Source organism: Nycticebus coucang, chromosome 18 (assembly GCF_027406575.1).
Source record: "Nycticebus coucang isolate mNycCou1 chromosome 18, mNycCou1.pri, whole genome shotgun sequence".
NCBI lineage: Eukaryota > Metazoa > Chordata > Mammalia > Primates > Lorisidae > Nycticebus > Nycticebus coucang.
The window spans coordinates 43,984,494-44,010,728 of record NC_069797.1 but is presented as its reverse complement, the minus strand read 5'-3'; the positions used below and the strand labels follow the sequence as shown (position 1 = coordinate 44,010,728).

The window sequence follows — 26,235 nt, the reverse complement described above, 5'->3', positions numbered from 1 at the left end:
CTTGTTTGTCCTGTTTCCTCACATCTATCGTTTCTGTATATTTGTATGGGGAAAGGAAGAATGTAGTCTGTGTTCAGTCCAGCACCTTGAAACTAAGCCTTCTGTTCATGTTTCCTCTGTGCCCTTTTCCTAGTCTCTTTCTCCCTACACTACCCTGCCCCAACCCCAATATTTGGCCCTGTAACCAGGGACTCAGGGAGGTGCCAGACTTTCCTCTAAGAAAAAGAAACTCAAAAGCTGCTTGATGTTGACTGAGTTTTGCCCCAGTTGCCCTTCACATGTGACTTCTGGGTTCCAAAGTCAAGAGTCCAAAGCCCAGCATGACCCACCCCTCCAAGAAGTCCTTTGCCCAAGTAGAAGTCAGCATAGATTTTATGAAAATAGACTTTATTATAATAAAATGTCTTTTTAAACAAACGCCCCCACCATTCCATACCCCTGGAGACCAAGGTGGGGCAGGGGCTCAAACAATCTCCCACCACAGCAGAGGAAACATGCAAAGAGACACTCGCCCAGCCAGGGGGCGGGGCATGGGGTGGTTAAGGGAAGGGTGGAGAACCCCACCCACTCTGAACAGGGAATGTATGAAAATAGCTTCATAAATCTGTCCTTTTCCCCAGCCCTGGACTCCGACAGGTGCCAGAGGAAAATGATGCAAAAGAGAAGTTGAATCCAATGAGCAAAATAAGGCAAACCCAACTCCTGCTTTCTGCCCACTGGTCCCCTGGGTCTTTGGGGCAGGGACCATACCGGGGCCAGGAGGCCCTGCGGGGAGGGTGGCGCACAATGGGGCAGGGTGAGGCCTGCTTTGGCACGGCCTTTCTCCTCCCCGGGCCTGTGGGGTGGAAGCGAGATGGAGGAAGCTGGGCTGAGGCACTGAGTATGTACATATATACACGGCTCCCGCCTGCCCACTGGGGAGGAGGCGCGAGGAGAATCCAGTGCAAACTTTCCTTCAGGGGAGGGAAGACGTGATCAGGACAGCCAGAGTATCAGAGGGAACAGGCCCTTTTCTCCCTCCAGGGTCCTCGTCCTGGAAAGACGAGGCCAAAGAAGGGTCTAGCAAAGTTTGGTGGGAGCCAGGAGGAGGCAAGGTGGTGGACACGGAGGCAGGAGCCCTGTGTCCAGACCTTAGATAAGTTATTCGCTCTCTACAGGGCTCAGTTTCCCCTCCTGTGAGAGGAAGGTGCCCATCTAGAGGGTTCATCTAAGGACTCATCCAGCTCTGACCGTCACCAAGTCTCTTTGATTCCCATCCAAGTGCCACAGTGTTAACTCAGAAGAACAGAAATTCAGGGCCCAGACGGAGCCCTCCCTGCTCAGCCAGGACAACGCCCTGAGGGCATCTGCAGGCCTCCCGGCTGCTTCTGCCTGCAGGGTGAGCCATGGTTTCACTCCTTCCTAGAGCCCAGTTTCCTGAGGAGCTGCTTCCCCTTGGAAAGGAGGCCCTGCACCTTCTCGCTTGTGCCCTGTGGCTTCCCCAGATCAATCCTGAGGAGGCTGCCAGGGCTAGGGGCACAGGGCCAGCCTGGGTGCACCAGCAGCCTCTGTGTTGTGCTGGCCCAGTCCTGGAATGTGAGAGAGAAGGGACACAGTCAGGGCCCAATTCCCTGCCCCACCCCTGACTCCTCTACAACCTCAGGGGCCTGCGGCCTCACAGATCATAGACCCGTGGCTGAGCCCCAGAGAGCACAACACCTTACAGGGTGCTAGGCTGACAAGAACTCAAGAGTTCTCAGAAACCGCCCCTGAGGGAGATCAGGACTCTCCCCAAAGGGCCTCTGAGAGGACTGCACAGAGCCGCGTGGGCATGGCTGCGAGACTCACAGCCACGGCCTCACTCAGCCCCCACCACAAGCTCTGGAGGCCACCCCTCCCCTCCTGTAGCATCTCCCTGGCTAAATCTCCTCCTAGCTCCCTTTGCAACCCTGAGCTACTCCCTCTGCCCTAGGACCACCTAGTCAGTGCTCCTCAGTGGCCTAGGAACAGGGAGTTGGGGCCTTAGGCACCTTGCAGTGACATCCTGTCACTGAAAATAATCACAATGTTATAATACCACAGTCATGTAGTATCATAATACCACTGATGAGTCATAAAGTGGATGTCACACCATGTTCCATAAACCGCATGTGTGATAGGCTAGGAGGCATCAGCTAATATGGGACATCACATACTAAAATGACATGTAATCCTATGGCAGCTGGCACTGCCCAGGGTAAAGGCAAGAGGAGGGGAAAGAGGAGCAGGGAGTGGGAGAGATGAGCCCATATGCCAGTCTGGCTCATGGCAGGGTCTCCCCTCCCCATTCCCCAGAAGAAGGTGGAAAAGGCAGGTCAGCCTCAGTACATGAGACGAAAGAGCCCTTCTGACAGGGTCAGGTGGGAGTGGGAGGCACATCGGACAGAGGGGGCCAGTTCCCCCACTTACATGTTGCTCTCTCTACATATATCTATCTCCATCTAGCACTGGACTCTTCTCCTCCTCGTTCTCTGAGAACAGGGAACAAAGAGAGGAGACGGGTTACTGACGGACCCACACACTGTCCACCCAGTCACCAGGTGGCCCAGGGGCAGGGTGGGCTCCTCTGGGCATAACCTTTGCATTAAGACCTACTGCACACGGAAGCCCTGGGTTTTCTGGCTGGGCCTCCTCACCATCTCCCTGACCTCTGAGGTTGGAGCTTAACTGCCCTCCACCCCCACCCCCCATCACCCACCAAGGAGAAGAACCCAGGAAGCCAGGCCTTGCTCAGCAACTGGTCTCATCTCCAAAGGCACCTGGGAGGCTGGAAGACCCAGCAGGGCAGAGCACCTGAAGCAGGGGCTATGACTGGCTAGAGGCGTGGAGCAAGAGGCGTCCTTTTCCACAGGGCCCCCTCACCTGCACCAGCCCCAGGGTGTTGGCAGCTGTGTCAGATGGCTTAGGGGACGGGCTCACAGCTATCACCACTGGGTAGAGAGGGGCACACACTGTGGGGGAGCTGCCTACCCGGGCTCCCCACTGGTGGTAACTCAGCAGCTCTGCCCTAGGCATGGTTCTGACCTGTGTCATCTCCCCAGCCACACCCCTCCCACACAAGCCATCCTGGCCCCACCACCAAGGCAGGAGGATGGAGCCCAGCTGCTGAGCTTGGAGCCCTGCTCCCCACTGACCTGACTGTCAGCCGGGGGTGTCCTGGGCTCCCTGTCCAGGCCTCCTGCCTCAGGCCCAGGGCCCTCCAGGAAGTTGGATGGAACCAGGCCCCTTTGTCCATTCAATTCCCCCTGGGGAGGAGAGGTTTGTGAGGCTGAGACCAGCAAAGAGGCCCCTGGGGAATAGCCTGGGGCCAAAATCACTGTCAAGGGAGGTGACCTGTCCCATTCCTCTAGGCTGCCATCAGGGTCTCTCGCCCACCCCCCTGCCCAACTCTGGTGAGCTGGGGTACGCTGCACCCTCCCCCACGATGTCCTCACATAGTAGAAACCATCGTCGTCCATGCCCCCGAACACAGTGATGACATCCCCGGCCCGGAAGGGCAGCTCTGCCTGTCGAGAGTGAGGAGCAGTGTGAGGCCCTGGGAGGCCCTGCCACCGCCCCCTTCAATGGCTCTGAGGGTCCTCACCTCCACGTCCATGTTGGGGGAACTCTCCCGGGGGTTGTAGTCAAATGCAGCCACCATGGAGCGGGGAGCTTTTAAGTCAACAGAGGGGATCAGCATGGGGGGGCCTGCAAGGAGGAGGGGGAGAAGACTCAGGACTCTCTGAGAAACCCCATCCCACACTACCCTCTCCACTGGACCCCTGCTACCCCCTAACACCACCTCCTTGCTAGCTATAGCCCCTGAGAAGCCAAAGGGGCCACCCACCCCATCTCCCCTGCCCAGGGCTGGCCCTCACCTGGACAGGGCTGAGCAGGGCCTTCAGACTCAGCTGTGAAAAGAATGTGCTCATGAGCCCATCCCTCCCTTCCCTCTCCACCCCAGCCTGGGGCAGGGAGGGCAGGCAGATGCTCACTCTGATACGAAGGATACACACAACCACCCAGCCCTTCGGTCTGGTTGTGAACTAAGGCCCAGAGAGGGTAAATGGCTGCTCCAGTCTGCACAGAGTCACAGTCAGGTACCTTTGGGAACAGAGGTCTCCACAAACCAACCCCCATCCCGACTGGAACAAAGTCCCTCCCAGGGAGAGCGAATGTGGGTGAAGGTCTGCCTTGATCCCCCCTCCCTGCTTGAAACACCACAAGTGTCCCCCAGAGAGCCAGGCAGCACCTCTCCCACCCACAAAAATACTCTTACAGGCACCAGAGGGAAAATATGGTCTTACCCACCTTTCTTGGAGCGACGGGGCTTGGGAGGAGGCCCAGTTATGCGGGCTGTGGAGTACACAAAGGTACCATTCCCTGATCCAGGAAGGCAAGTATATATAAGAGAGAAACTGAGGCAGGGGAAGTGATGGGACAGAACAGTAACTCCAGTTTCCTCTCAGGGCTGGGCCAGGATTCCTGGGCTCATTTCTGAGGGGCATTCCTCTCCCATCCCAGACAGGAGCCCCATCTGACCTCCACGGCCCCAAATTCCTGACTTGCACCACCATGCTCTCACAGCAGGCCCGTCCCCTTAGCAATGGACTCCCCCAGGTGACCAGCCCACAGATGGGGCTGCAAAACCCCAGCAGCTCTGCTAGACTCTGGGTAAGTGGAATACCCCAGACACGCCAATCGCTCAGGGTAGGATAGAGTTGGAACTAGGGTAGTAGGAGATGGGGGGAACAGCAGCAGGACATACCCAAGCCCTCAGTGAGAACATCCGGAGACAGATAACCCCGCTGGAGCAGCTGCTGTCTCCCCGCAGGACTGTCCACAGCCACCTCAGCCACCATATTGCAGGGGATGTAGCCTGTCCGGCCCCCACCTTCACCCCAATAGAAGCCATCGGCATCCTTGTCCCCAAACACCTAGAGGCAAAGACTAGTTGTTGCAGGAAGCCAGTTCAGCTGGCTCCCTGTGCCCACAGGCTCTAAATCCTGGCAACACCCCACATGGAACTACAGAAGCCTGTTCTCCCTTTTGTAGGCTGTGGAACAGAAAAGGGGGGGAAACAAAGCAAAGAATGGGATCAAAGGGGTAAGAGAAAACAGTCCTTTGTGTATCATCATCCTCCACTACCTACAGGGCCATTCCTTCCAAGCTACCCTAGACTGGATCTCCCTAACCTCAGAGCAACAGCAAAGAGCCTCCAATCAATACTTGCAGGAATAATAAAAATAGTAATGTTAGCAGCAAACAGTTATATTGTGCTGACTGTGTGCCAGGCAGTTCAAGCACTTTATGTACATTGAATCTTTTAATCCTCAAATACCTCGTAAGGTACCCTAATAATATCCCCATTTTACCAGTGAGAGAACTCAGGCCCCATGGGCTCAGGTAGTCTACTCAAGATTACACAGCTAGAAGTGGCGGAGTCAGGGTCCAAACCACACCATCTCTTCTGTGTTCTCCACCACACCTCCAGTGGGGGAAGAGAAGGAGGAGGGAAGACCTGGCTAGATGGTTTGGAGCTCTGGGCCCAGAGAGGCAGTTACCTTTAGGATCTGACCCTCCTGGAAGGGAAGCTCTTCTTCTCCAGCATCAGGGTTGGGTGACATTGACACAGGGTCATAGTCAAACAGTGCCACAAAGACTCTGACAGGTAGGTCCTGGTAAGCCAGCACTTCTGGGGGGCTCCTTGGGAAGGCTGGGCAGACAGGTGGGGAGAGGGCAGTGACTCAGTAGGCTCTGGCCAAGGGGTCAGGAAAAGTCCCCACAGGCTTAGCCCAGCCCCGCTCGGATGCTCACCTAGCTTGGTGGTGCCTGGCCTGGGGGCTCGGGCCCCTCTCCTCTGGGGGCCCCTCCGCCCAGAGCTGTCCTGCCCTCTGGGCTCTCCAGTCTCTGCTGGCTGCAAAGAGAGGGCAACAGATGGCAGAAGTGACGCCCCATCCCTCTGAGGCCCTTCCACAGGGAGAGGACCCCGCCCGCGCACCCCTGCTCTGGCCCATCAGCATAAGCAGCACAGCAGAGCATGAGCACAGCGTTTCTCTCCTGCAGCCTTGACCTAGCCAGCCGGCTGGAGACATCGGAGGGAGGAAGGAAAGAGGGGAGGCCTCAGTCCCCGCACCCCCCCCAGAAGATGAGTGCGGTATAGGGGTCTGGATTTAGCCAAGGAATGTGTGAGACGAGGGCCTCCTGTCAGCAGCAGGGCTGGGTGACTTGACATGGCATCACAGTCAGTGTCTTAAAGCTGTAATTAGCTATGCAGAGGAAAGGGCAACCCTGCCCCATGGCAGCATCAGTGACTAGTGACAACAGAATAGTGTGCATCCCAGTTCCGATCAACAGAAGCAGCAAAGCAATGGAATGTGGGTGGCAGGAGGCAGGTGAGGGAGCCCAGAGGCCCAGCCCCACCTCTGCTGATGGAGGCGGCAGCGTGGAATGGGAGTGGCTGGTGGGCAGCAAGCAGGGCCACCAGGCGGCAGCAGGCAGGGGGCTGCCCAGGGTGGGGAGCGGGCACGGACCCGGGAGGGTGGCTCCTTGGCTCTGCCCATCGCACTGTGGCCTCTCCGTTCTGGCTCCCCTTTCTCCCAGGCCAGGAGGCAAGGGTAGGGGTTGGGGCCTGAATTGACCTTCACAGGCCCCCTGGACCTTCCTACGGGTGCTGTGCCCCAGGACTCCCCATCTCCAGGGTAGCAGGAACTGGTGATGCTGACGCCCCCGCTGCCTGCCTCCTGCTCGTCCTCTGAATCATACTCAATGCTGATTTCCAGGCACTTGGGGGAGAGGCAACTGGCTAGCCCAGACTCCGGGGCCTGGCCACGGGGGCACCTCCGAGAAGAGCCTGGCCGCCCTCTCCCACCAGCTTCTAGTCCACCCTTGGTGCCCTCAACCACAGGGAGGCCGCCTCTCTCCCGAGTAGGGCCTGGTCGTCCGGAAGCCTGGGGCCCGCCGTTGCTGAGAAGTCGGCTGCAGTGTTCGCGGGGATCTGGAGGCCGCCTGCGGCTTGGGGGCTTCTCAGGGGAACCCCCTCCTCTCCTCCGGCCACTTCCACCAACTAGCCCAGGTATGTCCTCCAGGTGGTCCCCAGCCCTGGATGACTCAGGAGACAAGGGGCACTGGCCAGGTCCTTGGGGCTGAGCACTGTCACAGCCCAGCCCCAGCAACACAGGTTCAGGTGGGCCAGGGTCTCGGGAAGAAGAGCCCGCCCCTGGCTTCTCTTCTTCATCCTCTTCTTCCTCCTCCTCCGGGATGCTAAAAAGCTTCTTTCTGCAGAACTGCTGGAGGGGCAGCTCCAGGATCTGCTCCAAGATCTCCTCGTCACTGTCAGTCTCACAAAAGGGGTCAGGCTGGGGCTGGGGTGGGAATGGGGAGTAGGGAGCAGCAGGGAAGAGAGGCATGTGGGGAAGAAGAGAGAGCTGTGATCTTTGCCTCCAAATGAGGACATGAGTTAGAGGCAACTCACAGCCCTCCATGGCTTCCCCTGAGAGGAAAGAACCAGAGGGACAGAGTCTGGCACAGAGTCACACACGTGCCCAGCAGAGCCAGAGGAAAAATTAGGAAGCATACCCAAGGAAAAGGCATCAACCCCTGGGGGACAGGAGCACCAGAGACCAGGCAGGCCTGTCACAGTGGAGAGGGCTCCCCATCCCCTCCCAGAAGCTCCCAGCACAAAGATCTCAGATGGCACCAGCTTCCCTAGCCAGGGCACTGCTTCTGGCAGCTGGAGGGACAGAAGGCACAGAAAAGAGCTACTCCTCCCCTCCCTTCCCAGGAGAGCTGCTGCTTAGGACAGGGCCCAGGCCACACACCTAGAATGTTGGTGGCACTCAGTGGTGGCTGGAGCAGCTGCTGACACATGGGGTCGAGGCCCCTGGAGCCTGAGGTCTGGGGCCCACCAGCCCCTCTCAGTCCCATTACCTTGGCCCCATTCTCCCTGACGCTGTTGCCAGAAACCTGCTTCGGGAAGGAACAAATCCTGGAACCCAGCTCCTCTTCCTCCTCTTCTTCCTCCTCCTGGATGTCTGACAGGTCTGAGTTTCGGCCGTGGTCCACAAGGGAGTTCAGACGAGTGCTGAGCTCTGCCGTGTCCTCCCTCTACAAGAGGTGAGACAAGACGGGAGAAAGAGGAGGACAGTGAGGGGGTACCAGGAGGTCCAGGCAGGTCGGCTCCAGCCACAATAGAAAGGATCTCTTGGCAGGAGAGCAGGAGCCACACCCAGAATGGGGATGTACACAAAGCGGGGAGAAGGACAGGGACCAAACTGGGCGGAGAAATCTGGTAAGAAAAACGTACAAAGAAATAGGCAGCACAAAGGGGTCAGTTCTGGACCAGAGCAGTGGACAAGCAAAGAGGACAGCCAGATTTGGGCTGGCCGGGCCAGGAGGCAGGCCCTGATTCTTTGAGGTAATATAGTGGGTCCCCAACCCTACCTCAGCCCTGGGCCTCAGCCCAGACCCTGTGTCTCCTCCTTGGCAAGCTTCAGGGCTCGGTGCCCGCTGACCTGCCACTCCCTCGGTGGAGCAGGGTGCCGGGCGGGCCTCTCCTGAAGTCCATTCAGCCTCCTGCTCAGCCAGTGAGGGAGCTGCGGGGCCAGGGGCCCTCTCTCCCTGGGCTGGCTCAAGACCTCTCCTCTCCTCCAAGGCACCCAGCACAGCTGCTCCCGCTGCCTCCTGGAATGGCAGGCACTAAGGAAGGGCCCAGCCACAGGCCTTCTCCAAACCTGCTCCTGCTTCCTCTCCCCCCAGACAAAGGTACCTGGGCACAAGGTGCTGGAGGTTCCTCTTGGGATCCTTTCAGTGTCTCTCTGGGAGGGCTTGCTGGGGGATCTTGAGTTCCATGGGGGCCAGAGAGCTGGGGAGGAGGGCTGGGGTTTTCAGGCCCTGGGGAGGCTGCAGCAAGGGGTGGTCTGGCCTCTGGGCTTGGTCTTGGTGAGGGACAGGAGATCTGGGCTGGTAGGCAAGTCAGAGTCAGGGCTGGCACAACAGGAGCTGGGATGGAGTCAGCTGACTCGCCATGGGGTGACATGGTGCGGACGGACACCTCGCGACATGCATGCAGCAGTTGCAGCTGGGACAGCTCCACCAGCACGCTGCCTGCTGTGGGGGAGGCCACCTCCATGATCTGCAGGATGGAGGGAACACAGGAAGGGAAGGGGAGGCTGAGATAGCCAAGTATGAGGACACAATAGCAGTGGTGGCTGCCATTATGCCAGGCCTCGTGCTAAGCCCTTTGCCCGCCTATCTCATTTAATTCTCCTGGGCTTTGGCTTCAAGTGGTGGCACAGTTTTCAAATCAGTCATGTGTTGCAAAAGCCCATGCTCTTTACAAATCTGCCACATAGTGCCCAAGTACCAGGGCTGGGCTTCTCTGTGCCAGGCCAGGAAGCATAGGCCTCTGAGCAAGGAGGGGCCCGCACTAATCCTGGGGTACAGATGGGTGGAGTCTCTAGGCCATACCTTTTGCCCATCAGCATAGATGGCGTAGCCTGTGACACGGACTCCATTCGAGGTACCAGCAGCATCGATGGTGACTGGAAGCCAACTGATGATCAAGATTCCAGGGGAGGGCCCTGGCTCAATCTGCACATCCAGGGGGGCATCTGGTGGCCCTGGGGGTAGGGAGGCACAAGACCCAGCAATGCAGGACACTTCCTGCCAGAGATACCAGCCCGATTTGCATTTCCAATCTCCCTTCTCTGTGTCACCCATGGCCTGGCCACCTGGGTGTTATGGACATCAGAGCCCAAGCCTGCATACCTGCTGCGAGTGTGGTGAACTGCAGGGTGGCAGCCCGCTGCTCTGGTCGCTCCCAGCCTGGTTCCCAGGGCCCTCGGGGTGGGAGCTGAGCCTCTACTCGGGCCCGATAGGGTGTGCCAGGCCGAAGGTGGCAGAAGGTGGCCCAGTAGGTATTGGGGCGGGCAGGTGGGCATTCTTCCCCATTGAGGTAGATGGCATGGGCCAAGTTGCTATTGCTGGGCACCCAGGTAATCTCTGCAGATGTGGCTGTCAACCGATGGACTCGCAGCTGGCTGGGTACCAGTCTGGCCCGAGCACCCACCGCCAAGCAACAGCGCAGAGGGTCAGAGCTGCCCCGGCTGGTCAGGGCCTGGACAGAAACACGGAGGGGTCCGGCCTGCAGGTCCACGTTCTCAAGCACAGCCTTGGGGGGCGCCCCAGGCCCCAGGGCCTGACGTAGTTCCCCATTCACACAGATATGGAAGCCGTGTAGTTCCACCCGCTCTGGAGGCAGTTCCCAGGCCAGCACCAGACTGTGGGCCAGCTGTTTGAGAACCACCAGGCGGCGGGGGTAAGGCACAGCAGGAGGCTCGCCCAGGCCCTCTGGTGGGGGGCTCAGACTGAGTTCGTCTCCTGCATCCTCCTCCTCCAGTCTGGCCTGGCTGTGTCCCCCGCTGCTCTGGCCCCCACTGCTGCTGCCACCCCCACCGCCACTCAGGAAACTGAGCTCAGGGCCTGAGCTGTGGGACAAATCGGCCAACTCCGGAGGGAGGGAGGTCAAGAGGTCGTCATCGGACACACGCTCTACGAAATTGGAAGGGACCAGGCCCCTTCGGCCATCCATGAGCTCCCCTGGCACAGAAAGGACAAGAAAGGGCAGGGAAGGGTGAGATAGACAGAGAGGAGGGAAAAGAAAAACCAGCAGAATAAAGGCATTTTAGCTAGCGAGTGATCTCAGGCTTTTGATTCAAATCAACATTTAACTGTCAGTGCTTTTAAAAGACAAGAACAGTAAAGGTGTGGATTTGAGAATTATCTTGAGTTTTCATAGGTGTGATAATAGTATATTGGTTCCGTAGGATAGTGCTTCTTAAATTTTAATGTGTAATATGAATCACCTGGAGATATATTAAAATGCAGAATTCTAACTCAGGCCTAGATGGGGCTGAGATTCTGTGTTTCTAACAAGCTCCCTAGTGATACAAGGATGTAGGAGAATGCCCACGTATATTGAAATATTTCGAGGTAAAAATGTCATGATATCTACAATTTGTTTTAAAAGCATTTTAAAATTTACATATGGACAAAGCAAATATGGCAAAATGTTAATTGTAGAATCTACATGGTGGGTATACAGATGTCCATTGTAATATTCTGTACGTTTGAAAACTTCCCATATTAGGCTCAGTGCCTGCAGCTCAGCGGCTAGGGCGCCAGTCACATACAATGGGGCTGGTGGGTTCAAACCCATCCGGGGCCTGCTAAACAACAACAACTACAAAAAAAAAAAAAAAAACAGCTGAGCGTTGTGGTGGGTACCTGTAGTCCCAGCTACTTGGGAGACTAAGGCAAGAGAATTGCTTAAACCCAAGAGTTTGAAGTTGCTGTGAGCTGTGACTCCAGGGCACTCTACCCAGGGCGACATAGTGAGACTCTGTCTCAAGAAAAAGAAAATTAAATAATAACAATTTTGTATTAAAATTGAAAAAAATTAATAGGTCAAGATGAGGAAACAGATTCCACTGACTGGAAAGCTCCAGTAGTGGGATTTTTGCGGGCCTGAGGAGTGGGGGCTGGGGTGCCCCTCAACTTCTCTTTGTGAAAAACACATCCCCAGAGAGAGAGAGGGAAACAACCATCACATCAGGGTAAGGGAAGGAGCCTTTAGAGACAAAGAGAAACGAGTCACTTATGGGTTCCAGAAGGATTAGGGTCCCCCCAGCAGGCCTATGTCTAGGAGCATGACTGACAGCTGTCAATCCAGGACCAGTGACCCATGGCAAATTCCATCACCTGTGTCAGTTCTCCCAAAGACAATGGAGTATTACGAAACATTTGCTGTTGTTTGTTTGAGGGATGTCTGGAAGCCGGGCACCCTGACATGTTACAGTTAATTTAAAAAAAGAAAAAAATTCTCAGAGGACAGCTGGTGGCTGCCATGCCTTTTTGGGAGGAAAGGGGCACAGGGCAGAGGGTGAGCATAGGCAGGTGTGAGCTTCAGGAGGGCCTGCAGTTTCCCCAGCAGTAATTACTGATTCCCACCCCAACTCTGCTGATGCGAGAAGGGGAAAAAAGTAAGGAAACTTGAAGGAACAATAGGGACTCAATAAATTAGATATAATGAGCACTCTAAGCAGGTGAATGGTGGCCGCCCAAAAGTACGTCCATGTTCTAATCCCTAGAACCTGTGAATGTGACCTTATTTGGAAAAAGCATCTTTGCAGATGTAATTAAGTTAAGGATCTTGAGATGAGATCATCCAACATTATCTGGGTGGGTCCTAAATCTAATGATGAGTGTCCCTATAAAGAGACACACCGAGGAGAGACAGGTAAGAAAAGGCAATGTGACCACAGACACAGAGATTGGAGTGACGTGGCTGCAAGCCCAGGAACACCTGGAGCCCCCAGAAGCTGAAAGAGACAAGGGAGAGAATCTTGCAGCCCCACCAACATCTTGACTTTAGAGTTTGGGCCTCAAAAGAGGCCAGTGAGGGAATAAATGTCTGTTGTTTTAAGCAGCCCAGTTGGTGGTAACTTGTTACAGACACCCTAGGGAATTAATACAAGCACCAGCTCTAAGGAGCAGGAGGCAAAGGTAGAAGCCTTCACATCAAACAAATCTATAGCTTGCAAGGCTGAAGCTGGAGCCTGGGCCAGAGTGAGGCAGCGCGGGACCAGATGTGATATAGACGAAGCAGTCCCTTAGCTGGAGTTCGACAGGAACACAGCATCCTACACCCCGTTGTCAACATGACTTTAAATCTATCCCCATCTACCCAAAATGGCAGGGTTCAAATTCTAGTAATTTGTGGTTAGTTAATATTTGTGTTTTTGCTGCCCCACTCTAAAAAAAGATGTTTGGGTTTTTTGTTGTTCTGATTTTTTTTTCATAATAAATTATCCTGTTCCTGGAAGCTATTTAGTCATCCTCTTCATAATCTACCCCTCTGGGGAGATTAGCTGTCTAGGCCACAAAGCCAGGTACTGTCATTCCCAGGCAGAGGGCCCAGAGAAATGGGCCTGAGCAGGCTCCCAAGCTTTCAGGGTTATAGATGCAGATCTAACCCCTCTCCTAAATCTCCACACACAGTTGTGGCCCTTGCCCTGCCCTGTCCATGCCTCACCCCAGTCTCTACTCAGTGCCATCTTCCCTGCTGCTGACAGATGTGGCCTGGTGCCCAGACCGGGGCCATCCTAGGGGAGTATCCCAAGGCCATTTCTTTCACAGGTCCTATCCTGTTGTCCAGACTCAATGAGGCATTGGTTGCCTAGTGAGCCCTCTGGCTCCCCACTAGACCTGGAGAACTGCCCTGAAGCTCACGCCCTGCCTGGGCCCTGACAACTGCTTACCATCCACTAACACCTTCTTCTGGGATCTGGGCCCTGTCTCCTCCTCTCTACGCCTGATTGAAGTCTAGCATCAAATCTATGCTACAGGCCTGACCTCGAGTGTCATGTTAAACACTGCCACGTTCTGTCTGCCAGCCCCAAAATAAATCTAGCCAAAATTCCCGGTGACAGTCTGCCCATCATCTGCACTCTGGGATGCCCTGTGCTGTCCTGACTGATGCCAGACCACCATCTTTTTCGTTACCCACTTCCTCCAGGTCTCTGAATGCCTTTTAGCTGAGCCTTAAAAAGTATGGTGGGCTGAGCATGCTAGGGAGAGAGTATGAATGGGTAGATGGAGGTCTTTGGGAACAAGAACTTAAAGGCAGGGGAAGGGACAGAATGACCCCCACTACCTTCCTACCTTCAAAAAAGCCATCCTCGTCCATGTTGCCATAGACATAGATGTACTCGCCAGCTGTCAGTGGAAGCTCTGCCTCTGGGTTCTCATTGGGGCCCTCAAAGGGGTTGTAGCTGTTGAGGGGATTACAGAAGAGAAGGAAGACAGTGACCTATGTTGCACCTGCATGTCCTGTCTTCTCTCCCACAGTGCACTAAGCCTCTATAGACACTTGGGTTGTCCACCTTTAGCAAAACACAGCATTCACTGCACACCCCCCTTGGCACAACGAGGTTATGACAATATGTCCAACTGGGCACCCTGCGCTACCCACACCACCTTCAGAGCTCTCTGTCTTTACCTAGCCCCCTCCTTCCATACACCGTGGGGGCAGGGAAGGCAAGGAACCCACCTATAGCGTGCTAGGAAGACCTGGATCCTGGCTCCGCCCCGGCTGCCCTCTGGCGCTGCTGGAAGCAGGGAGACACTGTCCGCCTCCAGTTCCTCCACTTCGCTAGCCGTGTCCACCTGGGAATAGACAGAAAGGGCTGGCTCCTCTTCAGGGCCCAGGGCCAAAGGCCAAGCCAGCAGGTTTCCAGGCTGAGCCAGAAGACCTCTTTGAGAAGGGAAAGTGAGCACATACATGCCAGACAAGTCTAGGGCAATGAGCCCTCCCCGCACCCCCCATGCTCTCTAAATCAGCACTTGAGCCACAGATCCTAGGCAGGGAAGTGGGAATACCCTGACCCCTACTGCACCAGCCAAGAAATAAGGCTACCTCCCCCATCTGAGAGGGGTCAGGCCACACTGGTGTAGGGAGTGAGTGTCCATGGCAGTTAAGGTAAAACACAGCAAAGCACCTGAACTGTAAAGAGCTGGGAGCAAGGAGGCAGGACTTGGAGAAGTTCCTGCCACTAGCCCAGTGTCGGTGCTTTTGCTGGTCAGCAGTGGAACTCAGACTGGTCCATGGCTTGGGGGTGTCCCATTCCCTGACTGTGGTCCAGATTGCAAGGGCAGCTAGGGAAGCAGGCTGTCTTCTCTGCCAAAGCCTGGGAGAATGGGCCCCACTGCACCCAAAGCCAGCACCACCATCCTATCCCATAAGGGGGCAGCAAAGGTAGGGGCCAGGTCATGCCACTGTCAACCCTTGGACTGCAGAGCTGCTCCTGACCTGCCCCCTCCACTTACTGGTTTTTGTGGGTAGAAAGAGGGATGAGGCAATCAGAAGAGCTATGAGTGAAGCCCAAGGACTCGGTAATAGTAAGAGCTGCAAATGTTAACTGCCCACTGTGTGCCCCCACTGAAACAGGCACTTGCCTCATATTTTTTTCATCTAAACTTCACAACCGTAGAAAGTGGGTTTTATTAGCTTCAGTATTTGGAGAAGAAAACCAAACACCACAAAGACTCACTGACATGCCTAATACAAAGCTGGGATTTGAATCCCAGAACCTGTGCTCTTTCTCATCTACTTCCACTACAGATGTGCTTATGAACAGTCTCATTATGTGAAGCCTGGCGCCAAAGTGTCTCCTCCATACAGCCCAGGACTCTGGGGCTTCCCTGGGCCCCTTGGGGAGGGGGCTGGGTAGCCTCCAAGTGGGGCTTGCCTGTGGGCCCTGGAGGACAGGGACAGGCTACTCCTGAGCTCCCCACCCACAGGAGGAATCCGCAGGCCTTCTTCGTCCCACCTTGAGACCAGTGATCACCCAAATCCTAGGGACCACTGGAGAGGTCAGGGCCACCTCCCCACCTCCCTAAGCCGAAGCCAGAACCCCAGGCCTCTCTCCAGCACTGACCTCAGGTGTGGGGCATGACTTGGGACTGTTGTGGATGGACTCGGAGCGTGAGGAGTTGGAGAGAGACTCTGTCTTCTTGGTTGTCCTTCGAGGGACTCCAGTAAGGGTGGCAGGGGCAGGCTCAGAGGACTTTGGGGTGCAGCGCCCTGGGGAGCCCGGCAGGAGGTCAAGGTCTAAAGAAAAGATTGCACATGGGCTTGGGGCCTGTGGCCTGAAGAGAGACCAGGAAGATAGGGTGGAGCTTCTTGGATGCGGTGTCAGGCCCTCCATAGCTGACCTTCCTTATAAGAAGGGAACATTTGGGGGAAACTTACTAAGTAGAGGTGTAGGTGATTTGCATATATTATTCCACGTGATCCTCAGAGCAGCTTGATGAGATGCATTTAATAATTCCTGTTTTATAGCTTAGGAAACTGCAGCCCAAAGAGATCGAGCAGCATGCCCCAAATCTCAGACGGTTAACGGAGCTCCAAATCTGACTGCCCTCAGCCCTGACTCTTCGCAAAGTCCATACTGCTTCACAAGTCCCATAGCTCTGACCCAGAGGTCTTATTGGAGGGCAAAGAGCAATGGTCTGAGATGCCGGGGCCAGACTCCAGAACAGTCCCTTCCCTGAGCTTTGTTTTACCCCATCAGAGCCTGTTCTAGCCAGGCGCAGCTCCAAGCTGCTGTGTGACTTAGGATGAGTTATTGGCCCTCCTTTACCCTGAACTCCTTGCTCTATACAAAAGCCTCAGGCCTAGGGATTCCAGGCCAATGTCACTGAGGTCCACCTTACCTTTGGGGCCGGACCCCCGGCAGAGCTGGGGAGTGGAGCAGCAACAGTGGGGTGGTGGGTGGTCCCCAAGGGACCCACAGTCCAGGGCAGAGGTGAGCAGATCCAAGGGGCCAGGGTGTAGGCGGAAGGCCTGGAGCTCCCGTGCCAGGAGACCGAAGCGCTCAGTTTGGCTGCGGCACTGCTCCTCAAGCTCTCGAACCCGGGCCTGGGCCAAGACCCACCATGAGCCACCAGGCCGAGCAAAGCTGCCCAGTGTCAGCCCATACTGCCTCCATGCAGCCCCACACTGGCTGCAGATCACATCCATCCAGCTCTAGCCTCATTAGAGCACAGGGTGAAGTTCTGGGCTGTCTTCTGAGACATCTTCTCCCCAGCCCTCTCCAGAGCAAAGACAGGGCCTGCTGCACACTCACCAGCCTTCGGACCCCAGGCAGTGCATCTCTGCTACTAGCCGCTTTCTAGAGATCCTTCCCACCCCATCACCACCCCATCACCTCTGGAGTTTTCTCAGCTCCATCACTTATCACTCTGTCACAGTCAGCAATCCAAACCCCTGCCCTCAGAGAGGTGGGCAAGAGATTCCACAGGGGAGCTAGGGACATCTTCATGATGGGAATGGGCTAATTCTCAAAAATTTTTCTCCAGGATCAGGAGAGTTTCAATATCAGGGGCCCTCCCCTGACCAAAGTCACAAGGTACATAAGTTAGACTGGGGATGAACTTCCTTATGGTGGCTAGAGAGGAAAGGCTCCATGTCTGCCAGGCACAGCAGCAGGCCTGGGGTAAAGAGACAGCCCACAGGTCCTTGTAGGAACCCTAGTCTATCTGCAAATTCTCAGGTGTGCTTCCAGTGACACCCCTGCTCCGATTCCATTGGACATGACAGTTGGGACTGCCTGGGCCTGAAAAGAATGTAGCTCAGCCAGCCCAGAGTCAGGGGAGGGGAAGCTGTGGAGGAGGGGGGAGTGAGGTTGTACCTGCATGGAATCCAAGGTAGACTGCGGCAGGAAAGGAAAGCACAGGGCGGAGGTTAGAACCCTTAGCCCTCTAGGTCACTAACACCCCAGGGGAAGGGTCTAGTGGACACCATCCATTCAGCTCCCCAGTCAGCTCACCTAAATGGAGGGATATTTCAGGGGGAAGGCAGACTTTGGGTGTGGGTAGCAATGAGAAACTGATGCCACCAGGCTCAGGAGCCCCTGTCCAGCTGTGCCCAGCCTAATAGGCCAGTGGTGGAGGGGACTCCCCCAGGCCCCGGAGCATTTAAGGGCCACCTCCCCCCCGCACCCCCCCCGCCCCACCCCCCCACCCCCGCCCTGCAATCTCCTCCTCTGCCACACACAGTCCATTTTAGCTCCCAGGACCCTACCTCCAGCAGCTGCACGGCCCCTTCATGTTCCCTCCTGGCTTCTGCCTGGGCCTACAGGGGGTAGGAGGTAGAATGCTAGAGGGCAGGGCTGAGGCATGGGCTAGAGCAGAGGTAGGAGTGAGGCAGGGTGGGCAAGAAGGACTAAGACAGAGGAACGAGAAGAAAGAAAAGGCCAGGGTGCAAAGGAAATGGGGATAGGGAAGAGGGAGGCTGCAGGCTTCTCCCTCCCCAACTCCCACCCTCAGACCAGAAGGCAAAGAGGTCCAGGAGCAAGCCCATGGACATTTTCCCTCTTTCTGGACTCTCACCCCTTCTGGCTTCCCTCCTACCTCTCTGGGTGCTCCTTCCACTCTTTTGTGGGGGGGGGGGCTTTTGAAGATTAGGTTACCCCTGGACACAGTGCTGGGCCCAGTTTATATTCTCAACTTTCTCCTGAGGGTCCATTTAGACCCACAGCTGAACACACTGATGGCTCCTACTATCTCTAAGACCAACTTTCCCATAACTCCAGACTTACAAATCCATCTGTATGTATCCAACTGTCTGTGGACAGCTCTCCTTGAATATCTGACATACAACCCAGACCTGGCCAAACCAGAGTTCAGAACCGGGGCTGCCAGCCTCTCAAATCCTTATTCACCTCCTGGGGTGTGAAAAGGCCTATGCCCTACCAGAGTTTATACAGCAAATAGGTGACAGAGAAGAGATTCAACTGGAATCCCACAATCAGCCTTGTCAATTTTTTTTTTTTTTTTGAGGCAGTCTCTCACTCTGTCACTCCAACTAGAGTGCAGTGCCATCATCATAGCTCACTTCAACCTCCAACTCCTGGGCTTAAGCAATCCTCCTGCCTCAGCCTCCCAAGTAGCTGAGCTGAGGCTACAGGCACTTGCTACCACATCTGATTAATTTTTCTATATGTATATATATTTTCTGAGACAGAAAATACTCCATCATCTTGAGTAGAGTGCCATGGCATCATCATAGCTCACAGTAACCTCCAACTCTTGGGCTCAAGTGATCCTCCTGCCTCAGCCTCCTGAGTAGCTGGGACTACAAGCACCTGCCACTATACATGGCTAGTTTTTCTACTTTTAGTAGAGATGGGGTCTCATTCTTGCTCAGTCTGGTCTTGAACTCCTGACCTCAAGTGATCCATCCTCCCACTTCAGCCTCCCTTCCAACAGATTGGAAATATGTTTTGAAGAGCGAATTGACAAGGGGTCAAAGGCCAGAACCCCCTACTCCATTTCTATAGAAAATTTAAGATATAGGAGCCTCAGTGCTAGGATTACAGATGTGAGCCCCCACACCCAGCCTATTTTCTACTTTTTTGTGTGTGGGGGGTCTCAATCTTGCTCAGGCTGGTCTTGCATTCCTGCTTGACTCAAAAGATCCTCCCCAAAATACTAGGATTATAGGCATGAGCCACTTCACCTGCCAATTCTTGTCAATTCACTCTCCAAAACATTTCCGATCTGTCCACTTGTCTCCATTGCCACTGCCTACATCTAAGTCTGGACAGCCACCATCTCCCTTTTGGGCCACAGCCTAACCCCCTGCTCCATGCCTACTCCCACAGTTCACCCTCCACAATGCCATCCTGGGACTTTATAAAATCAAAAATCAGATTATATTACTCCCCCGATTAGGACTTCTCAACAGCTCCTACCCACTCAAAGAGCAAAATACTCAAACTTTTTCCCTGGCCTTTAAGGCTAGACAGGATCTGGCTCTTGAATTCTCCTGCTACTTTGCCCATCCTTTACTGTATTCTAGCCACACAGGTCTCAGATCACCACTGCCCCAGCTCTTCCCTGCCACAGCATGTCTCCTACTTGGCAAGTTCAATTGTCACCTCCTCAGGGATGTCTTCCTGATGACCACTAATGTGGTGCCTCACCCCTCCCGGTCACTCTTGCCACCTCGCCCTGTTCATCTCCCATCACCAGTGTCTGACATCATCTTGTTCATAGATCTGCTTATTTGCTGATGGGCCAGGGAGCTGTATTCACCACTGTCTCCCAAATGCCTAGCACAGTGCCAGGCACACAGAGAATGCTTATATGATGAGCAAATGGTGAAGCTGGGGTCCTGCAGCCTTCCCCACTCCTGCCCCACCTGCTGCAGCCTCTGGACTTCCTCCTGCTTCTCCTGTAGGCTGAGCCGAGCCTGCTCATGTTCCACCTCTAGCTGTTGCCGCCGCTGGGCCACCTCCCGCATGTGCTGAAACACAAGACTCAGGTTAAGGCCAGAGCCCCCTACTCCATTTCTATAGAACATTTAAGATAAAGGAGCCTCAGATGCCATCTGCTCCAGATTCCCTCTGGTAAAAAGGAAACTAAGACTGGAGAAGGCACAAAACTGGCAGCACCAGGACTGGACCTCAGAACCCAGTGCCGTACACACAGAGCAGATTCTACTGTCCCACTTTCTCCCTGTGATGGAGCCCTCTACCCTCTCTCTCCTACATTATCCCCCTCACCTTCAGCACCTGCTCCAGGCTCTCCAGCTTGCTCTGCAGGCCCTGGCTCTTGCGAAGGGCTGAGTCCCTCTCCTGTGTCACCCCCAGGAGCTGGCCCCTCAGCTCCACATTCTCCCACTCCACCTAGTGGGGGACAATGGCAGGGAGCCGAGTATGTGACACTTGTCCCACCATCTCCCTTGGCAGGGGGAACAATACCCTTCATACTCTACCCGAGCTGGGGGGTGATGCAGGAGAAAGCCCCTTGCCAAGGACCAGGGTCCTAGAAGTAGCACGGGCCTCTACAGCACCTGGGCAGAGCTGGTACCTGCTCCTTCTCCGTGGCTCTCCCACTGAGCCGAGAGTTCTCCTCCACCAGGCGGGCATTCTCATTCTGGGCTTCCCTCAGCTGCAGCTCCTGAGGGGGCAGAGGAGCTCTGGGGAGGGGGCCCAGCACCCAGATTCCTCCTCTCTCCACTCAGAGAACCCTGCCCTCCTCCCAGGCAAGGCGGTTCTCCCCTGCTTGGAACCTAGATCAGCCAGGAGGGATGAAAGCAAAGCTAAGAGGGAGCCCACCACCTGGCTGGCCTGAGGAAAGAGAGCTGGCCTGCCCACAAGAGCTCACCAGCTCCTCACATCGCCTCTGCTTTTTCCGGGCTTCGTGCTCTAGGCTCTCGCATTTCTTCCGCTTCTTGCTGAGCTCTGATTCCTGTGGGGTCAGGATCAAGGGCTCCTCATGTGGGAAAGCAGATCTGTCCCCAGCAGGTCACCTCCAGCCCTTGAACTAGGACTTACCAGCTGCTGCACCCTCTGGTGTTTCTCTGGCTCCCCTAGGACCACGGGTGGGTTGTCCACATACTCCTGGGGTGTGGCCTGGAAATGCCCAGAGGCAGGGGGCTGGCAAGTGAGAACAGGGCCTCCTGGGAAGCCAGCCCCCAGCCCAGCCTGCCCAGGGAAGTTTCCCACCCCATCACACAGTCAGCAATGAGACCTCTGCCTAGGAAAAGGGGGGATGGGTACCGTCTGCCCACCCCCCTCACATCATTTCCAGCTGATGTACAGAGATCCTGGGTCCCTTGTGTGCCCCAGGAGATGGGTCCTTTATCCAGGCCAAAGCTTTCCCTTTTTAGCTTCCAGCAGGAGCCGTGCTCTGCACTCAATAACTGTCCTGGGTGTCCTTCAGTGACTGGTAGAGAATTAGGAGGTTGCTTGGGGCCCCAGGGATGTGGTGTTCCCAGAGCTAAAGGTTCTAAATCATCCAGACTGGGCTTGGCCAGACCTTCCTCTTGCCTTCCCTGGAGCCCACCCTATTGCACCTCCCATTTGTCCCTGCAAACTTTGGAGGAGTACAGGTTTTGATGGGAGGTATATCTCCCTTCCGGGGCCAGCCTGAGAGGTGAAATGAGAGCAAGAGGCGGCCCCCCTGCCTGCAAGGCCTGGGTCACTATCCAGTCCCGCCTCCCACCTGTCTTCCCCAAAGGAGGCGGACCTAGTTGTTGCCCTCCTAGGATGATGGAGAGAAGCTAGACCTTTATGTTCTGAGAGTCTGGAGTGGGTCCCGGCCCTCAGGACAGGGAATTCCTAAGCCCCTCACTCGGTGAAGGTCGCCCGTACCTGAAGCTGGAGGGGACGCACCGCCGCCCCGGGGTAGCTGGGGCCGGGCCTGGCTGGCAGGGCGGGCGCTGAAGGGCGGGAGCAGGCGGCGCAGGCAAGGCCCCGGGCGGCTGCCAGGGCAACCAGGGATTTGCTGCCGGGCCGTACCACTGGAGGCGCGGCAGGGGCGGCCGGGCGGGCCGTCTGGGGCCCAGGACTACGCAAGGCTGAACCCGGGAGCCCCCGGGGGCGGGCGCGGCGCAGGTATGAGTGGGGAGGTTTGGAAGGGAACTCGCCCCGGGATAGGAAAGCTCTCCAGCCCCTGGGAGTGCGAACGCCACCACCAGGTCGTTGGAGATCTGATCCCGGCGTCGTCCCCACCCTCCATCTGCCCTGGCGCTGGGGCTCACCTCTCCTGGGGCCCCGGGGGCCGGCGCCCCTACTCTGGCCGGGGGCTGGGACTGGGAAGACGGCTCCTGCTGGTTGCGCAGGGCGATCTGCCTCTGCAGCCTCAGCACCTCCCGCTGGGACTCTCGCAACAGCCGATCGAAGTCCCGCACGTGGAGCCACTGGGGACCCTCCTGGGGCGGGGGACAGGGAGGGTAGTCCGGCCTAAGCTTTACCCGCCCCATGCCACCCCTGGCAGAGCCCTCTGCCATCCTGGAGGGACTCGCGCACAACCTCCCACATACATGCCGGGTTATATATGCATGCGTATACGGCCACAAGCTTCTGCTAGTCTAAGCGCAAACAAACTCAGTAACTTATTTCTTAGGTGCTTGAGGTGTGCCCAGGTGCTGTGCTAAATGTTTTATGAACATCACTTCATTCAGGGCGAGGTATGTGTGGATTCATACAGCCAGACCCACCAGCACATGGCCTCAAGCCTGCAGCGCAGAAATGCCCAGGTCTGGGACTCATGGCTCCACCCCCTTCTCCCTCTCCCACCTGGGCCGTTGCCAGGGGAACCTACTCCCCGGCAGTCTCCACCTTCCGTTTTATTTGCATCTCATTAACATCTCGTCCTTCCGCATGCCACGCCAGGCAAAATGGCCCTGGGTAGAGCTGAGTTGGAAGGGGTGACCCGTGTGTCCTCGCACCTTGCCCACCAGGGTGAGCCTGGCCTGCAGCTCCCTGCACTCCCGCTGCAAGGCCGCAATCTGCTTGTCCTTTGCCAGCAGTGCACTGGCGGTCTCGCTGAGGTCCCGGGCTCTCTGGCGAGCTAGGGCCTTCCGGCATAACTCCAAGGTGGCCCCAGGCCTGGGCACAGGGGCACTCACCTAGCCAGAGAAGGGGTAAGACCAATGGTCAGTTGAGGGCTGGAGCACTTCTCCCACTCCTTAGCTCCTCCAAAAGGAGGAGTTAGCTTGAAAACCTGGAAGTGTGGCCTCCTGCGTCCACCAACTCTGTCTGGATTCTCAGAGGACCAGCAGCCTCACTCCACCCCATCCCAGCAGTCCCCAAGCAGAACTGAAAGGGTTAAGTCTATATCCTAGTTTAGGTCCAAAGGGTGCTGCTAATTTGGGGCTGCCACTGTAATGGGTCTTACCCTGCCCCCACTCCAGCTCTACACCCTGAGATGAGCTCAGCAGGAGGCTGCAACCAGCACCAGCACGTGGCAATCCTGCTCCCTGTCTGCTCAGGAACCTCCCGCCCAGCCCTTGGCTCCCTCCTTCAGCCACCTGGCCTGGCCAGCATTTGCCCTCCCTATGCTTAGGCCCCTAAGTACCACTTCGGTGCTTTCCTGACTACTGAATCTATGACTCTCAAGCCCCAGACTGCCCTTCAGGTCTATCCCTTGGTTCCTCTCTTCCTTGGTTACCCAGCCTCTGCCCAGTAGCCTTCTGTCCTCACCACCCTCAGGTTCGTTTCCTGCAGCTTCCGGGCCCTCTCCTCCAGGCGCTTGGCAATGACCGCCAGCTCGGCATTCTTCCGCTTCAGCCTCCTCACCTTCTCTTCTGTCTCAGGGAAGCTGCTCTTCCTCTGACAAGAGGTCGGGCAGAATTGGGGCATATGAGGAGCACACTCCCACTCCCCACCTACCAAATCCTAACTGCCCAAGGCTTAGGCTAGAGCCCTAGGCTCACAGTCGGGTCCTTAGCAACTCTAGTCAGGGGGTTCACCCTCTCTGGGTCTTGGGATTATGTCACCACCATGTAGCCCCCTCTTGAAGAGATGTCCATGGAGTAAAGAGGGCCTAGCTGCAGCCAGAATGCAAGACCCTGCTCTTCAAGCCTCACCAGCATCTGGTTTTCCTCCTTAAGGATGGCACAGCGCTGCTGCAGTTCCCCCAGGGCCCTCAACAGCTCCAGATTGGGCCTGTCCCCAATGCTCATGTTCAGCTTGGCCTGGCATAGGAAAGGACAGGGTATAGCCCCTCAGGAGCCCACCCCATCCAGTCAGAGCCCTCTATGTGTTTCCCCCTCCATGGTCCAAGAAGACATGGAGATGAGAAGGTTCTTTCCCATATCGCAGGCCTTTAGAGAGGGCCTCAGGAAGCCCAGAAGAAGGGGCCTTCCAGTCCCACAGTGGCATCCCCAGCCTCAGGACCTTCCTGCTGTTCCCTGATATTCCCCATCTTCTCCTCCTGGGAAATACCAGCTTGAGTTCCCATCCCTTCCTCCTGAGACTCCTCATAGCCAGTGAGTCTTCTGCCCCTCACCCAAACTCCTGATCCCTCCCTTTTCTGCAGGAGACTGCTCACTCCCACCCCAAGCCCTAGTGCAGCCCAGCACTGAGCCCCTCCCCTGAATCTGCTTCCACTGGACTGTGATTCCACCATACACCTCCATAGCCCCCAAGGACAGACTCATGGAGAAAACACAGATGGACAGACTGTTTTCTGACAGATAGATAGTCAGAGATGGGGTTGGGGGAGTGGGCAGGGGCATGGCCAAATGTAGACAGACTGGCAGAGAGAGTCAGAAAAACAGATGAAGGGCAAAAAAATAGAACCACTGAGACTGTTGTCCAATGAAGGGAGGACAGATAGTAAAGACAGACCCACAGACAGAGACAGGCCAAAAGACAAGTGGGCCATGGCCTTGCATATCTTGCTGTGCCTCCTGGCCAGGGACAGGGTGAGAGACCCCTCCCACCTGGCAAACCCCAGCCCTCTGCAGTTCCCTTACCTTAGGGACAGCCTCCACTGCCTCATTCTCCAGTCTCAGGCAGCCAGATCCAGAGCTTGCTGCTTGCTGCCCCAGGCCAGGCAGCCCAGCCTCTGCTCCTTCAGCATCAATGCCCCCCATCGGCCCAGAGCTCCAGACTCCTTTGGGCTCAGAACTCTTTTCAAGCCTCAGTTCCTTAACCCGCAGAGCTGGTGAAGGAGTATCAGCAATGCTTGGGGATGCATCCCCAGGTTCACCCCCCTGGCCTAGAGTCCAGCTCTGCCAGGCAGGCAGTGCCCACAGCTCCATGACTCCTGGGTCCCCAGGCCGTGGGAGAGTTGTCAGTTGCTCCATGGTGCTGCCAAGGGACCCCAGAACCCAGGCTGGAGAACATCACCCAACAAAGTGGGGGGACTAGCGAGGGTCATGCCGGGCTAGACCCTCTCCCCACAGAGCGCTTGGCTTCACCGAGGCTCCATCCAAGGTTGGCTGAGCTCTTCCCCTCCCACAAAGGAGGCTGCAGAAGGCGTTGGGCTGCCGGAGCTGGAGCTAGGGGTATGTGAGCTGTGTTTGCTTGTGGCTGTGTGTGTGCGTGAATATGTGAAGGAGTGAGGGTGTCCCTGTGGGGGTGGGGAGTATGTGCAGAGGCCACTGACAGCCGAGCCTGGGTGAGAGTATATGTGTGTGTCCAGATCTGTCCATGCAATTCAACACTGTCTTATGTGCATTTGGAGGATGGACACCCCCACTTATGTGTGTTGAGGGGAGTGGTGCTGTGTGTCACTGTCTGCCTGTTTCAGAGTTACCAGTTGTTTCTGCGTGCGTGTGGGTGTCTGGATTGCAGGGCTGTGGCAGTGTGTGATGCTGTCACTGGTTGTATTTGAGTATGTCAGTGTTGTGTAGCTGTGTGCATTGGTGTGGCTGTGTGTCTGTCAGTGTCTGTGAGTCTGGCCATCCATCATGACTCCTCCACCTGCGTAGGGTCCTCAGGTGCTGCCATGGGTGATCCCCAATGGCCCGCTGAGGTCCTTTCTCCCCTGCTTCCCTCTCCGCTGCTCTCTCTTGCTTGCTGGCTGGCAGGCTGGTCCTAAGGAGGCCTGGGTCGATGAGCTGCTTGCCTCATAGTCTCTGCCCCTGCCGGCCTCAGCTCTGGGGACTGCAGGGGTCCCTTACAGTCCAGGAGCCTTGAGATGGTGGGCGCGGAGGAGGGCTGAGCCTCAGGATGGGGGGGCGGGCAGGGGAGAGCCAGCCCTCCCCTCCCCCTCCTCCTCCCCTCCCGCCCACCAATAGGAAGTCGGCTGCTGGTTTCCATGGCAATGGCGCTGCACTGGTGGGCTGGACCGGCTGACAGGATTGGGACAGAGGGAAGAGCAGGTTTCTCACGGGATGCTGGCCCAGTGTGCCCCACTCCCCCCGCATGTGACCTC

At 56.2% G+C, this 26,235-nt stretch overlaps 1 protein-coding gene across 4 annotated transcripts; it reads right to left on the bottom strand.

The window, feature by feature from the left end:
- Nucleotides 1-373: 373 nt before the first annotated feature.
- TSPOAP1 (TSPO associated protein 1) lies at nt 374-26,019 on the bottom strand. 4 transcript variants are annotated; one of them, XM_053569128.1, is made up of 32 exons: nt 24,830-26,018; nt 23,939-24,046; nt 23,553-23,681; nt 22,799-22,978; nt 22,109-22,279; nt 20,901-20,978; nt 20,731-20,814; nt 20,434-20,523; nt 20,127-20,249; nt 19,763-19,867; nt 17,642-17,692; nt 17,250-17,270; nt 16,273-16,477; nt 15,495-15,667; nt 14,108-14,223; nt 13,720-13,829; nt 9,766-10,596; nt 9,466-9,617; nt 8,765-9,130; nt 8,440-8,679; nt 7,927-8,103; nt 6,531-7,361; nt 5,815-5,914; nt 5,562-5,713; nt 4,766-4,934; nt 4,309-4,380; nt 3,876-3,908; nt 3,602-3,705; nt 3,453-3,524; nt 3,153-3,263; nt 2,428-2,489; nt 1,483-1,568 (listed from the first exon to the last, which is right to left on the bottom strand). In XM_053569128.1, the coding sequence occupies exons 1-31, from the start codon at nt 25,160-25,162 to the stop codon at nt 2,460-2,462; spliced, it is 5,517 nt and encodes a 1,838-aa protein (XP_053425103.1). In that variant the 5' UTR covers nt 25,163-26,018; the 3' UTR covers nt 1,483-1,568; nt 2,428-2,459. The 4 variants fall into 4 exon arrangements, with proteins under 4 accessions (XP_053425101.1, XP_053425102.1, XP_053425103.1 ...); XM_053569126.1 differs by lacking the exon at nt 2,428-2,489 and having other exon boundaries at nt 374-1,568; XM_053569127.1 differs by lacking the exons at nt 2,428-2,489; nt 17,250-17,270 and having other exon boundaries at nt 374-1,568.
- Nucleotides 26,020-26,235: the final 216 nt, after the last annotated feature.